Source organism: Nomascus leucogenys, chromosome 18 (assembly GCF_006542625.1).
Source record: "Nomascus leucogenys isolate Asia chromosome 18, Asia_NLE_v1, whole genome shotgun sequence".
Lineage (NCBI taxonomy): Eukaryota > Metazoa > Chordata > Mammalia > Primates > Hylobatidae > Nomascus > Nomascus leucogenys.
The window spans coordinates 55,739,413-55,754,374 of NC_044398.1; the positions used below are offsets into that span (position 1 = coordinate 55,739,413).

General features: G+C 40.3%; 1 protein-coding gene across 1 annotated transcript in view; it reads right to left on the minus strand.

The window, feature by feature from the left end:
• The window catches only part of MYO3A (myosin IIIA), a 282,509-nt gene that overhangs the window by 14,700 nt on the left and 252,847 nt on the right, over window positions 1–14,962 (minus strand). The window contains exon 32 of the mRNA XM_030798007.1: window positions 4,777–4,883. Coding sequence (XP_030653867.1) covers window positions 4,777–4,883 — 107 coding nt within the window. The remainder of the gene's footprint in view (window positions 1–4,776; window positions 4,884–14,962) is intronic.

Consider the following 14,962-nt stretch of genomic DNA (forward strand, 5'->3'; position numbering starts at 1 on the left):
GTGTTGGGCAAATGTAAAGGAAATAATTTTCTACAACTCAACAGCCCCTGAGAGTACTGTACTACAGTGGTCTATTATTTAACAGTTTTCTAGTTACAATGTTAGCAGCACAGAGTTCTGAGGACTATGGCTGTAACAGCGAGCATAGGCCCTGCCTCCATAGAGCTTCTAGTTTAGAGGGGGAAGTCACACAGGAGACAAGTAGACAAATAAATATTTATAAATGCACTGAAGAAGCCTGGGTGTGGTGGCTCACACCTGTAATTCCACTTTGGAAGGCCAAGGTGGGCAGATCACCTGAGGTCAGGAGTTCGAGACCAGCCTGGCCAACATGGCGAAACCCCGGCTTTACTAAAAATACAAAAAATTTAGCTGGGCATGGCAGCGGGTGCCTGTAATCCCAGCTATTTGGGAGGCTAAGGCAGGAGAATCGCTTGAACCTGGGAGGCAGAGGTTGCAGTGAGTTGAGGTCGGGCCACTGCATTCCAGCCTGGGCAACAAAGTGAGACTCTGCCTCAAAAACAACAACAACAATAACAAACGCAAAATGCACTGGAGAAAAATGAAGCAGGCCAGGGACATACAGAGAGATTGGGTGCTGCCTTAGCCATGGCAGTCAGAGATCCTCTCTGGTAAGTATAGATCCAAATGAAACCAACCCAATAGCCCCATAGACTGTTCTTTTTGATAAACATAGAAACTAACCCTTCTGGTCTTAAAGTTTGAAACTTTTGTTTTATCTGAGTTCCTTCCTCAGGAAATAACCTTCAGGCCCCTCAAAAAAAGGACTGAAACTCACCACAACACTGCACTCATTCACCATGATTGCTTCCTTGCCCCTCCCCAGTTCTTGTTTTCTTAAACATTGTTACATTTCCTCCCTGCTATATAAATCCCGGCATTAGTCTGTAAGAGAGATGGATTTGAGACTGAGCTCGCGTTTCCTGGGCTGCAGCACCTGATTAAGGCCTTCCTCCTTGGCAATACTTGGTTCAGTGATTGTCTTTCTGTGTGGCACGCAGCCGGACCTCAACCAAACCCCTGGTGTTTCAGTACCAAGAATCAAGTACATTTTGAATAGTGCTACAATAAAAGTTCACAATACTGTATTGTATATTTCAAAATAACTAAAACAGTGGAATTGGGATGTTCCTAACACAAAGAAATAAATGCTTGAGATGATGGATACTCTAGTTACCCTGATTTGATCATTGCACATTGTATGCTTGTATCGAAATATCACATGTATTCCATAAACATGTACAACTAGTATGTATCCATAAAACTGAGAAATAAAACATTAAAAAAAGTAAAGAGAATTTTCATTCACTGAAGTGACCCTGGGTCATCAAGAAAGGGTTTAAAATATGCAGTATATTTTAGAAAGACTTTAATGAAAAACATTTGAAATTACAGAAAGTGTTTGGTGGTTAAAGGGAGTGGGGCCTCATTACAGTCACACTTCTCACTATGTGTAATGCCTCAAATCCTGGGAAGGGCCAGATAAATATGAACACATGGTATATTTTCACTTGTAATAATATACTCCTTTTCTGTGTTTTATTTTTCATTGAAGCCATAGATTTCAAACTCAGAGTTATAAAAAAGGATCCTATTCCCTAATGACTTAGGATGTATGGAAATATAGTCACTTAAAAATAATAGTGTGATGACAAAGTAAGCTTCTTGGGGATGGAACTCATTTGTGAGGCTCAGAATTTGCTCCACAGTTCTCACTGGTTGTTAGTAATAACATTTCACTTCAGTTCAGGTCTTTTACAATTTCTCATACTGAGAATAGTATCTGCTGTTGAAGCCATCACAATCACTTGTCATTTCAGTTGCACTTAATAAAGACCATTGAGTATCACTGACTACTTAAACTCAGGGTTAATAGGGAATGTTTGGTAATTTCTAATCTTGTTTCTGCTGTTCTATTTAACTGCATGAACAAATGTCAGAGTATTTGCTGCTTTTTAAATTGACAGCATAGAAAATAATCAATTTCATTTCTTAATCAGCTTCCTGTATAAAGTGACTGTCAAACGCAGGTATCTGTAATTTTAGATTTTTCTCAATTTATTCCTATTTGTTTTTCATTCTTTTATTTCATTGCTCTCATTTGTACAACACATATTTATTGCATGCCTGCTATGTGTCAGGTTGAATGCAATAGGCAAACTCCTTGACCTCGTGGAAGCCACACCAATCCCTCTTTAGCATGATAAAGTGTCATAAAAGGGAAGTATGGGCTTCTTCGGGAGGATATAGGAAGAGCTCTCTTGGGATTTGGGAGTGACAAGAAGGTTTCCTGAAGAAAAAGACATCTAAGCTGGGGGTGTTTTGATCATGAAAGACAAGAAGAGGAAGAAGATGTGTGTTTTAGGCTGAGAAAAGGGCATGTCCAAGGACAAATGTTCATGGACAATTTGAAGGAGGAGAATGCAGGTTACTGGGAAGGAAGGGCTGGAGTGGAGTTTGGAGGGGTGAATGAATGAATATCAAGCACAGAGGATGGAAAGGTGAGCAGGGCCCAGATTTTGACAGGCCTTCATATCTTAGGACAGTGGGAAGTAACAGAAAAGTTCCATCAATGGGAGGATAGTATAATTGGATATTAATTTTAGAAATACAACTCAGGCTACAGTGTGGAAAATATGTTAATTAGAAGGGGAAAAACAAGACCAAGGGACCAGTAAGAGGAGTGACTCAGAACTACTGACAAGACATGCTGGCCTGGAAGAGGGTATTAGCACAGAGCATAGAGAGAAACAGAAACTCAAGAGATATTTGGATTTAGATTTTTGAATATGGAAGATGAGAACGAGGGAGAAGTCAAGGTAATAGTCAGATTACTGGCTTCTAAAATTTGTTGACTATTCACAAAAGACCACGTATTTTGATTCTATTTATAGGAAATGTCCAGAATAGGCAAATCTACAGAAACAGAAAACTAGATTGGTGATCGCCCAGGGCTTGGGGCAGGCGGTCGGGAGTGGGAAGTGACTTCTAATGGGTTTTTTTAAAGGTGATGAAAATGTGGTAAAATTGATTGTGATTATTGTACTAAAAACCATTTAATGTATATTAAGGTGGGTGAATTGTATGGCATGTGATTTATATCTCAACAAAGCTGTGAGTGTGTGCGCCCATGTATGGATGTGTATGTGTGTGTATATATCTTTATATATGTATACATGGATGCCTGTGTGTATCTATGTAGAATATGTAAAACAAACATTAGGTAGTTTGATATTTGAGTCTGGAGCTACAGAGAGATCTAAGCCAGCAATCAAGATTAAGAAATCAGCAGTCACTGAGGTTGTAGTAGCTAATGGGATTGTCTAAAGGAAATGAGAGGGGAAGAGAATGGGTTTCCACAGACAACCATCTGTGGAAACTGAAAAGAAATCACTAGAGAGGAGGGAAAGAACTAGAGAAGACTGGCGAACTTGGAGGTCAAGTGTGAACTTCATTTTCTGCCTGCGAGGTGGGAAACTTATTTCCAACTGATTCTCTAGGTTTTGACACATCCTCTGGGTTCTCCAGGGCGTAGGGGAGTGCTGCTCTCTCACTGTGGCAGTGGGGGGGTGGAAGAGTGAATAAATATTGCAAACGAAGGGACCAGCCAGAGGGTGCAAAGGCCTTGGGAGCATAAGGGAATGCAGCTCACCAGCAGAGTTTCAAGCAGTTCACTATGGCTCGAGGACAAAAAGAGGGCGAGAAAAGAGGCTGAAAAGCAGTCGTGGATCCCACGAAGAAGGCCTTGGAAGGAATGAGGACTTCATCCTGAAGGAGTTGCTGAGCCATTAAAGGAACAATTAAGGGAGGAGCATGGTTTAGAGACATTTGTCTCTATGGCTTAGAGACATTTTCAGGTGCAGGCTGGAGAGGATGCAATTAGGCAGTTACGTGGGACCTGAAATATTCCCGAGTGGGAAACAATTAATAGTCTGAAATATGGTAATTGCTGTGAGGTTAGAGGGGGGAAATGAGTTGAAGTGAGCTTTTGCAGGTAGAAGCCACAGTTACAGCCACTGATGGATCACAGGTATGAGAGAGAGGACAAAATCCAGAATGACTCCCAGGTTCTTGGTTTATGAGACCATGTGGATTACGTGGCATTCATAGAGAACAGGAACATGAGAAGAAGGCCCGGCTATCAGGGGCGACGCCAATGAGTCCTCATGCTGTTAGTGAGCAGGAGCTCTGGGGTCAGAAGACCTCAATAAAATGAATGGCCTGGCAGCTAAGGCATGCTTATCTGTGTCTCAGAATCCTAATCTGAGAGATATGGATAATACATTCAGGGATATTTCCAGGATTAGCTATCACAGTGTATGTGAACAAGCCTTATTCTAGGCCTGGAATTTAAAAGATGCTTAATAAACGTCTGTTTCTCCTCTTCTTTCCTTTTCTTCTAGTTTCACCATAACGCACCCATTTACACCAGGGCCCCTCTCTGGAGAGCTCCTGCTATGATGGGTTTCTCTTTCTAAGTTGATATTTTCATATCAGCTCATATTAATGGACAAGCAGAGAAAGCTGCAAGGAGGACATGGTAGATACTACCATGGGAGAGGCTTGAATGTGAGGAAGAAGGGCTGGAGGAGATCAAAGTGCCCAGATCCCCAGCCCGGGGAGGGCAGTGAAGAGGAGACCAAGGGCATCTCTGTCCTGCCAGGTCTTCCTTTGTGCCTGAACTAATCTAGCCACAGTTTTCACATTGGCCATTAGTCGATGGCTCCCATCTGATAGTAAGAGTGAGCCACTTACATGTAGTAGATAATAGTATGTGGAGTCTTCAGGGTTATTTAATGTTTTGGGTTTCCGGGGTCGTCTTGGGGGTCTCAATATTTTTGGCTCCTCTCCTTTAGAGATACCTATAAGAAAGGTGATCATAAAAGTATTCAATTACAAAGACTATTATCAAGTGATATTTTCCTTTTGGGATAAATAAGAAATTATATACATATGACTGAGGCTAAGGCTGGAGAAAAAGGAAATACGTTTACTGCATAACCAACCCTTATCCTACTCCTCACCACATGCTTTCCTCTAGTTGTCTGGTGGTCTAGGACATTGAGAGCTCAGGGGAAGAAAACGAGGAAGAAAAAGAAAAACAATGCAGCCGGGTGCAGTGGTTCATGCCTCTTATCCCAGCACTTTGGGAGGCCGAGGCAGGCAGATCACTTGAGGTCAGGAGTTCAAGACCAGCCTGGCCAACATGATGAAACCCCGTCTCTACTAAAAATACAAAAAAATTAGTCAGGCGTGGTGGTGGGCACCTGTAATCCCAGCTACTTGGGAGGCTGAGGCAGGAGAATTGCTTGAAGCTGGGAGGCAGAGGTTGCAATGAGTCAAGACCGTGCCATTGCACTCCAGCCTGGGCGACAAGAACAAAACTCTGTCTCAAGAAAAAAAAAAAAAAAGGAAAGGAAGGAAGGGAGGGAGGAAGGAAGGAAGGAAGGAGAAAGAATGCATAGTTTGGTCACATGGAATTGAGTAGAGCAGTTCAGAGGATGGATGAGGTCAGCGGTCAAAGCTGCCAGAAAAAAATTTAAAAAGGAATGTTATGCTCACAGAATCTCTTCTGTCCCTTCCCTCCCCCTTGTACCAGCCTCACAGTGACCCGTCTATCCAAGCACTGCACGATCTTCATTTTTAGGTACTGCCTCCTATGTTATGGCCCCAAATGAAGAGACAGCTCATTTGCAGAGTTGACTCTTTCTCAAAAGCCTAATCTATTCTTTCTCCAAAATTTAGAACCTCAAACCAGCAGCAGTTTTAGATATTATATTAAAAGAGTGACCAAGAAAGAATAAATTTTTTTGTCTTTTCCTACTCTTTCTGTTAATATAGCCAAGATCTCAAACCTGGAGCAACACTGTCAGAGCCTCTGGTGATCTGTACACTTGGATGTTCATGTTCATTACAAGTGGCTTTATATTTACAGAGCTAATAGAACTCATTACATATTTCTATTTTTTTCACGATTCTTGACCACCCCATCCACCGACCCCGTTTGTGCAAGAATGTCTGCTCGACAGATCAGGATAAAAGTGTGAGTTGGGTATGGTACTTATTGGAAGGCTTCATTCAATATACCTGAGCACATATTTCTAAGTAGGACTTTAAAAGCAGTAATAGCTCATTCTTGCATACAGTAAAGGGGCAGTGATGATTCCTAATCCCCAGATGTTGAAATACACAGAGAAACAGAGCTGTCCCAAACTAGATTAATCAAATAAATGAATATTTATATTTATTATATGTAAACAACTGTGACTGGCAAGTGTAAATCAGCCTCAACCGAGGGTGAAAGACTCATAGACGTCTAACTTTCTAGTTCCCTGATCAGCCCACTAGGTGAAGATACTGATCACAGCAGCATTCATATTCTGACATTATCCAGCTCATTCATTCCAAAAGGTATGGGAAATTTCTGGGTGACAAAGGAGACCAGCTAACAGGGAGTACTTCACAGAGGTGTAGTGCATGGAACAACGCTCCTCAGAGAAACCTCAACAATCATACATTACTGTCTTTTTTGAATAAAACAAAAAGAGATCTTTGTCAATGAGACCATGTTAGTACAGATTAGTAATAAATAAAAGTGAAAGCACTTGTCCAACCAATCCCTGGAGGTTCATCTCCCATTCCCTCTCTCCCTTTTTCAAGGAATAGATGGAGGAGGTGGAGGGAGTCCAAATATCTGAGCCATTTCTGGATCCATCTTAGACTGTCACAGGCACGAGGAAAGATGGTAAGCCTGAATTCTTGCCACCATTATAAATAGTGGTCTTTTATTTTTTTCCTTCTCATTATCCTCTCGCTCAGTGCTGATTATTAAATAGCTTCTATTGGCTCTCGCAAAGTTTTATCATTTCAAAATGCATTTGTCATATCCATTTATATTACTCATTTGAATCTGAATGGCAAGAAACATAAGAATATGGTATAAGTTATTAGATATTCTTAATATTTTTAGAAACATGAATGTGATATGTGACTAAATTTTAACTTGGCTTTAATATTATTTAAAATCTGAATTAAAATATCAGAACATTACTATCATAATACAAGTTAATTAAAATGAAGATGGCCAAGAAGCTGAATAATTGCCAAGAGAGTGAAAAACAAAAAAAGGTTCTGGGAATAAGGGCATTATTGATCTTGTGTTCATTTCTTCATCAAATATTCCCCCATTCAATCTGATTTCTCTATTGAAAATGCTTTCTATTAGGTTGGTGCAAAGGGAATTGCGGTTTTTGCCATTACTTTTAATGGCAAAAAACGCAATTCCCTTTGCACCAACCTAATAGAAGGTGAAGGGTGCATTTCACCAACAAATCCAAAGGTCCTTTATCTGTCCCTGTTGTCTCTGACCCTTCTTCATTAAGCATTATTAAACACCCCTTGTCTTCATGACTCAGGATAAAGTTTCTGAAGGCAGATGCCTTATCTTATTTTTCTTTGTATTCCCAGTACTTATAGAAATACTTGACACATAGTAAGTGCTTAAGATGACGAAGTGATCTTCCCCTTGCCTCCTGGATTGAATCATCCTCTCCTCAGGTCCTGGCAATTTCTGGTGTTCCTAATGCACACCTCGGGTTTGACCCTCCCATCCCACAATCTCCTGCCCTAATTTCTTACTCCTTACTGAATACTTCTCTTTCAGACTCAAATGAACCCACAGTCATCACTCTTCTCCATCTAAGATTCTGTACACTACACCCTCAATGGCAGCATTATTTCTGCTTCCCAGGTTGAAAACGCTGATAACACCTTTGCCGTGTGCCTCTTCTTCATTTCCTACAGACAAGCAATCATTAACTTCTGTCCATTGTTTTGACACATCCTTTGAAATACCTAATATTCATCCACCACCTAGTCTCATTTGCCATTGCAATCACTCTGGATGAAATGACTCATTTAATAACTGTGGTAGAGTCTTAATATGGTTTCTATGCTTTATCTCACAAATGAAAACCAGATTTTCCTTTTTCTTTTCTTTTTTTTTGAGGTGGAGTCTTGCTCTGTCTCCCAGGCTGGAGTGCAATGGTGCAATCTTGGCTCACTGCAACCTCTGCCTCCCTGGTTCAAGCTATTCTCCTGCCTCAGCCTCCCAAGGAGCTGGGATTATAGGTGCTTGCCACCGCGCCCAGCTAATTTTTATATTTTTAGTAGAGATGGGGTTTCAGCATGTTAGCCAGCCTGGTCTCAAACTCTTGACCTCAGGTGATCTGCTCACCTCAGCCTCCCAAAGTGCTGGGATTACAGGCGTGAGCCACCACACCTGGCCCAGATTTTCCTTTCTTAAATACCACTTTAATTGTGAAATTTCAAGTTTCAAAAATTTATGATGATGCCTCTTTTTTCCTTCTTCATCAAGTTAAACTTCTGACTCCAGCTTATTTGCAATCTTAGCAATTTAAGTTTTATCTCCCATTTCCCCACAAGTGAACATTCTCCTCTTGTCAGTCCAGTTATCTCACTGAAGCCCTGACAGACGACGTTTATAGCTGTAACTTTGATTTTTCTCACCTTCTCATAGAAAAGCTTTTCATAGCCTCACTGAAATCTTAAGCTTGTTCAATGTCTATTTTCAATCCTATCTCTTTCATGAAGCTTTCACTGACTCCCCAGTGATCTCTCTTTCATTGAGCATAAATGGTACTTGCTAGTTGCACAAGCCATTTTAAACTTGTTACAGGCTGAATTGTGTCACCTCAAAATTCACATGTTGAAATCTGAACCTCCAGTAGCTCAGAATGTGACTGTATTTGGAGATGGGGTCTTTAGCAAGGTAATTAAGTTAAAATGATGTCATTAAAGTGGGTCCTAATCTAATGTGACTGCTGTCCTTAAAAGAACAGGAGATTAAGACAGACACACACACTGAATCTATAAATTACCTTGGGCAGTATGGCCATTTTCATGATATTGATTCTTCCTACCCATGAGCATGGAATGTTCTTCCATTTGTTTGTATCCTCTTTTATTTCACTGAGCAGTGGTTTGTTTATAGATTCAATGCCATCCCCATCAAGCTACCAATGACTTTCTTCACGGAATTGGAAAAAACTACTTTAAAGTTCATATGGAACCAAAAAAGAGCCCACATTGCCAAGTCAATCCTAAGCCAAAAGAACAAAGCTGGAGGCATCACGCTACCTGACTTCAAACTATACTACAAGGCTACAGTAATCAAAACAGCATGGTACTGGTACCAAAACAGAGATATAGACCAATGGAACAGAACAGAGCCCTCAGAAATAATGCCACTTATCTACAATTATCTGATCTTTGACAAACCTGACAAAAACAAGAAATGGGGAAAGGATTCCCTATTTAATAAATGGTGCTGGGAAAACTGGCTAGCCATATGTAGAAAGCTGAAACTGGATCCCTTCCTTACACCTTATACAAAAATTAATTCAAGATGGATTAAAGATTTAAATGTTAGACCTAAAACCATAAAGACCCTAGAAGAAAACCTAGGCAATACCATTCAGGACATAGGCATGGGCAAGAAATTCATGTCTAAAACACCAAAAGCAATGGCAACAAAAGCCAAAATTGACAAATGGGATCTAATTAAACTAAAGAGCTTCTGCATAGCAAAAGAAACCACCATCAGAGTGAACAGGCAACCTACAGAATGGGAGAAAATTTTTGCAACCTACTCATCTGACAAAGGGCTAATATCCAGAATCTACAATGAACTCAAACAAATTTACAAGAAAAAAACAAACAACACCATCAAAAAGTGGGCAAAGGATATGAACAGACACTTCTCAAAAGAAGACATTTATGCAGCCAAAAGACACATGAAGAAATGCTCATCATCACTGGCCATCAGAGAAATGCAAATCAAAACCACAATGAGATACCATCTCACACCAGTTAGAATGGCGATTATTAAAAAGTCAGGAAACAACAGGTGCTGGAGAGGATGTGGAGAAATAGGAACACTTTTTCACTGTTGGTGGGACTGTAAACTAGTTCAACCATTGTGGAAGTCAGTGTGGGGATTCCTCAGGGATCTAGAACTAGAAATACTATTTGACCCAGCCATCCCATTACTGGGTATATACCCAAAGGATTATAAATCATGCTGCTATAAAGACACATGCACACGTATGTTTACTGTGGCACTATTCACAATAACAAAGACTTGGAGCCAACCCAAATGTCCAACAATGATGGACTGGATTAAGAAAATGTGGCACATATACACCATGGAATACTATGCAGCCATAAAAAATGATGAGTTCATATCCTTTGTAGGGACATGGATGAAGCTGGAAACCATCACTCTCAGTGAACTATTGCAAGGACAAAAAACCAAACACTGCATGTTCTCACTCATAGGTGGGAATTGAACCATGAGAACACATGGACACAGGAAGGGGAACATCACACACTGGTGCCTGTTGTGGGGTGGGGGGAGGGGGGAGGGATATCATTAGGAGATATACCTAATGTTAAATGACGAGTTAATGGGTGCAGCACGCCAACATGGCACATGTATATATATGTAACAAACATGCACGTTGTGCACATGTACCCTAAAACTTAAAGTATAATAAAAAAAAAACAGACAGACACACACAAATAGAAGACCATGAGAAGATGACCATCTAAAGGCAAGGAAAAAGGTCTCAGAGGAAAACAACCTTGCTGACACCTTGATCTTGAACTTCTAGCCTCCAGAACTGTGAGAAAGTAAGTTTCTGCTGTTTAAATCACTCAGTCTATGGTACTTTATTATGGCAGCCCTGGAAAACTAATATAGAACCTAATCCCATAGTCTTGCCGCTTACTATTTTTCACTGTGATTTTTTTTTTTTAATAGTGGAACTAGAAGTCTCTAGATGGTGGGGATCATGACTTAGGTTTTGATGTCTTTGTGTCATTTCATTGGTGATCTACATGTGGTAGTGTTTGGAGATCAAAGACTGTGATTTCATTTCAGCTTAGAGATGTAGTGCTAAGTGAATAGTAGATATTCATATACTTCTGTGAACAGGATCACTATTGTCATCATATATAAAAATAAATTTCTCATGCTTTAAAGATAAATGTAAATAAAATAAATAATAAAGCTCTTGGAAGAAAATCTGGGATAATTCATGAACAATCTAGCGGTGTGAATGTTTTTATCAAGATTCAGAAGTCATAAAAAAGAGACATATTTGCCTATTAAATATAGGCAAAAACCTTTATTTGGCAACAAAGTCAAAAGACACATGATAGACTTGGAAGGCTATATTTACAACACAGATATAAATAAAGGGTTCATATTTTTAATATGCAAAGAGTGCTAACAAATGACTACCAAAAATATAGACCAACAGAAAAGTGAGCAAAAAATTTAAGTAGAAAATTCAAGATGCACAAATCCAAAAAGCAAATAAGCATGGGAAGGCACCTGAATTTACTAGCAGATAAGGGAATATAAATTAAAACAAGATGCCATTTTATTCCAGACACATTAGCAAAGATTAAAAAGAAGAATATTGGCTGGGCGCGGTAGCTCACGCCTGTAATCCCAGCACTTTGGGAGGCCGAGGTGGGCGGATCACGAGGTCAGGAGATGAAGACCATCCTGGCTAACACGGTGAAACACCATCTCTAATAAAAATACAAAAAATTAGCCGGGCGTGGTGGCAGGCGCCTGTAGTCCCAGCTACTCGGGAGGCTGAGGCAGGAGAATAGTGTGAACCCAGGAGGACAGCTTGCAGTGAGCCAAGGTCATGCCAATGCACTCCAGCCTGGGTGACAGAGCAAGACTCCATCTAAAAAAAAAAAAAAAAAAAAAGGATATCACTGATGGACAGGATGTCAGGACAAGTGTATGGTCCCAAATTGTTGAAGGAAATGTTAATTGCTAGAGCCTTTTAGGAAAGCAATCTATTAAAACTAAAAACATCTTGTAACTCAGTAACTTCATCACTGGGGATTTGTCCCATAATATTAAAATTCCAGTATACAAGTACATTTTCAATGATATTTACTGCAACATTTTTCATGGTAGCAAAAAATGGAAACAAAGAGAATATCTAATAGGGAAAAGGTTATATAATTATTGTGATTCACAAATAGAGGATTATGCAGCCATTGAAAAGAATAAATTACAGCTATACTAGTTGATGTGCAGGGATTCCTGCAAAGGTATTGAGAAAATCGAGTTGCTTAAGTGTTTATATTACGATCATATTATGATCCTATTTATATAAAACGATGAAAATCTCTGTTATGTGTATACACCTACATGTATGCACATCTGCAAAAAATATGAAAAATTACATGTTCTATAATACTAGTTCCCTTGGTTGGGGGTGAGTAATGTGGGTTGAGAAAAGGAACAGAGGGGAGGAAACAGAAAAAAAAGAGAAAAAGAAAACAAAACACTACATTAAATAATAATCCTGGAATGGGCTGTGTGCGGTGGCTCACACCTGTAATCCCAGCACTTTGGGAGGCCGAGGCTGGTGGATTACCTGAGGCCAGGAGTTCGAGACCAGCCTGGCCAATATGGTGAAGCTCCATCTCTACTAAAAATACAAAATTTAGCCAGGCATGGTGGCACATGCCTGTAATCCCAGCTACTAGGGAGGCTGAGGCAGAAGGATCACTTGAACCTGGGGGGCAGAGGTTGCAGTGACCTGAGATTGCGCCACTGCACTCCAGTCTGGGTACCAGAGCAAGACTCCATCTCAAAAAAAAAAAAAAAAAAAGAATCCTGGAATGTATGGTATGGTAGCATTGATGTAAAATCATAAACATGCATGTTAGTGTATCATGGAGATCTAAAAATCAAAATGCATTGAATTTTCAGAATTTCTGAAAATCTAATCTGCTTTAGTGTTAGCTTCTTGACATTTTTTCTTCACCAGGATAATCTAAAGCCAGAGGGCTGACTAGTCTTAAGGGGTGTCTCACTTAAGATATTGCAATGCAAGGTGGCCAGCCAGTGAATGAAAATTATGATGAATGTATTGTATTCAATAGACTATGATTGCTCCGCCTAAATTCCTTCAGACTATTTTTTTAAAGAGCAAACTTCCCATGAGCTTATCAGCGTACAAATATTTCAGAGAGGCATACATTTATTTGGCCTCTAATGGATCTGTGAATTTTTGCTCCTTTGGGAGAATATAAACACTCTCTACTAACGTCATCCTAACCCCTTAATTACAGAAGTGACATAAACATTTATAATCACAAATTATCAGCAGCATATCAATGTGGGCACTAGCGTAATAAGGTTTGTGGCTATTTTGTGGGTTGTGTGTGGTAAATATTAGCTTGTAAAGGTTATTGCTGTATTAAATAGCCAGAAGGTAAGATATTTATTTATATTGCAGTTGTGGTAATAATGTCATTAAGTGTTTTGGTTTGTCAGAAATGCACTTTTTTTTGGATAATGAATCACCTAACATCTCCACTTTTTTGCATTCAGAAGAAAGAAGATAGATTTAAAACTCATTGCCAGGGAAAATTGATTTAGAAAATTAAATTTCAGTATTATTCTCATTTTAATGATATTTACACTGTTTTACTTAAGTATACATGCAGAGTATAATTTGCAGAAGTATCACATGTCTAAATCAAATATTAGCAGAACAGAAATGCACTTGTTACTGTAATTTTTTCCTTAATAAATCAATTTTTCGGTTTTTGTAAATTTCCATTTCCTCCTAAGAGTCTATGACCTTCAAGCAATAGAGTGATCTATGTGAAATCTTAGGAGAGGAATTTTCTTGCTGCATGTTAAAGGCAGACTCACTCTAGTCATGGTTGCAACCTGCCTTCTGGAAGCTGCCGATTCCACCAGTCACCTCATCTGCCCTTGGCTAGGCTGGCTGTTTTGGCACTGGTTCTAGACTTAAAGAGAGCTGTACACAGTTCTGAGCTTATGGACAAGACAGTTCCAAAGGAGTCCTCTCTGCCTTGCATGGCCTCCTTCCTTTAGCACTGACGGACATGTTCAATTCTCTCTCTCTTTTTATTAAGAGATGGGGTCTTGTTACGTTGCCCAGGCTGGTCTCGAATTCCTGGGCTCTAACCCTCTCACCTCAGCCTTCCGAGTAGCTGGGATTACAGGCCTGAGCCATGGTACCCTTAATTCTCATGCTTGCCCTGGATTTGACCTCTTGCGTCTACTCTGGGATATCTCTGTTCTCTTGAGTTTATTTGAGGTGAAAAGCTAAGGGTAGGTGCTTGTCCTGCTCTGAGTGTCCTTAGAACTTGGGGGATGTGTGACTATTTAGGGGATCTGACTCACAGTCTTCTCTGACCTTCTCAAGAGGCAACTGCCACCCCCAGCCCCATTCTGAACTGCACAACCACTCCCGTGGCCTTTCTTTTCCTGCCAACTGAATGCCGATGCCCCAGGGCCAGCTTCCACCTCTACCTATCCTATAGGTCATGGGCTTGCAGCTTTTGGCCACTCTCTGATTTGGGTACTTTGAACCAATACCCAGATCCTTGAAAATGAAACTTTCAGTTTTATTTATTATTATTATTATTATTATTATTATTATTATTATTATTCAGACGAAGTCTCGCTCTGTTGTCCAGGCTGGAGTGCAGTGGTGAAATCTTGGCTCACTGCAAGCTCCACCTCCTGGGTTCACGCCATTCTCCTGCCTCAGCCTCCTGAGTAGCTGGGGCTACAGGCGCCGCCACCACGCCTGGCTAATTTTTTCTATTTTTAGTAGAGACAGGTTTCACCTTGTTAGTCAGGATGGTCTTGATCTCCTGACCTCGTGATCCGCCCACCTCGGCCTCCCAAAGTGCTGGGATTACAGGCGTGAGCCACCACGCCCAGCCGAAACTTTTAGTTTTTTTAACAATACTGGTAGGTTCAGGTAAGGTTCCTGCCCCACGTCTCTCCTAGTTGTGGCAAGAGAAGCAGGAGGATAAAGCAGCCTGTGTGGGGGGTGAG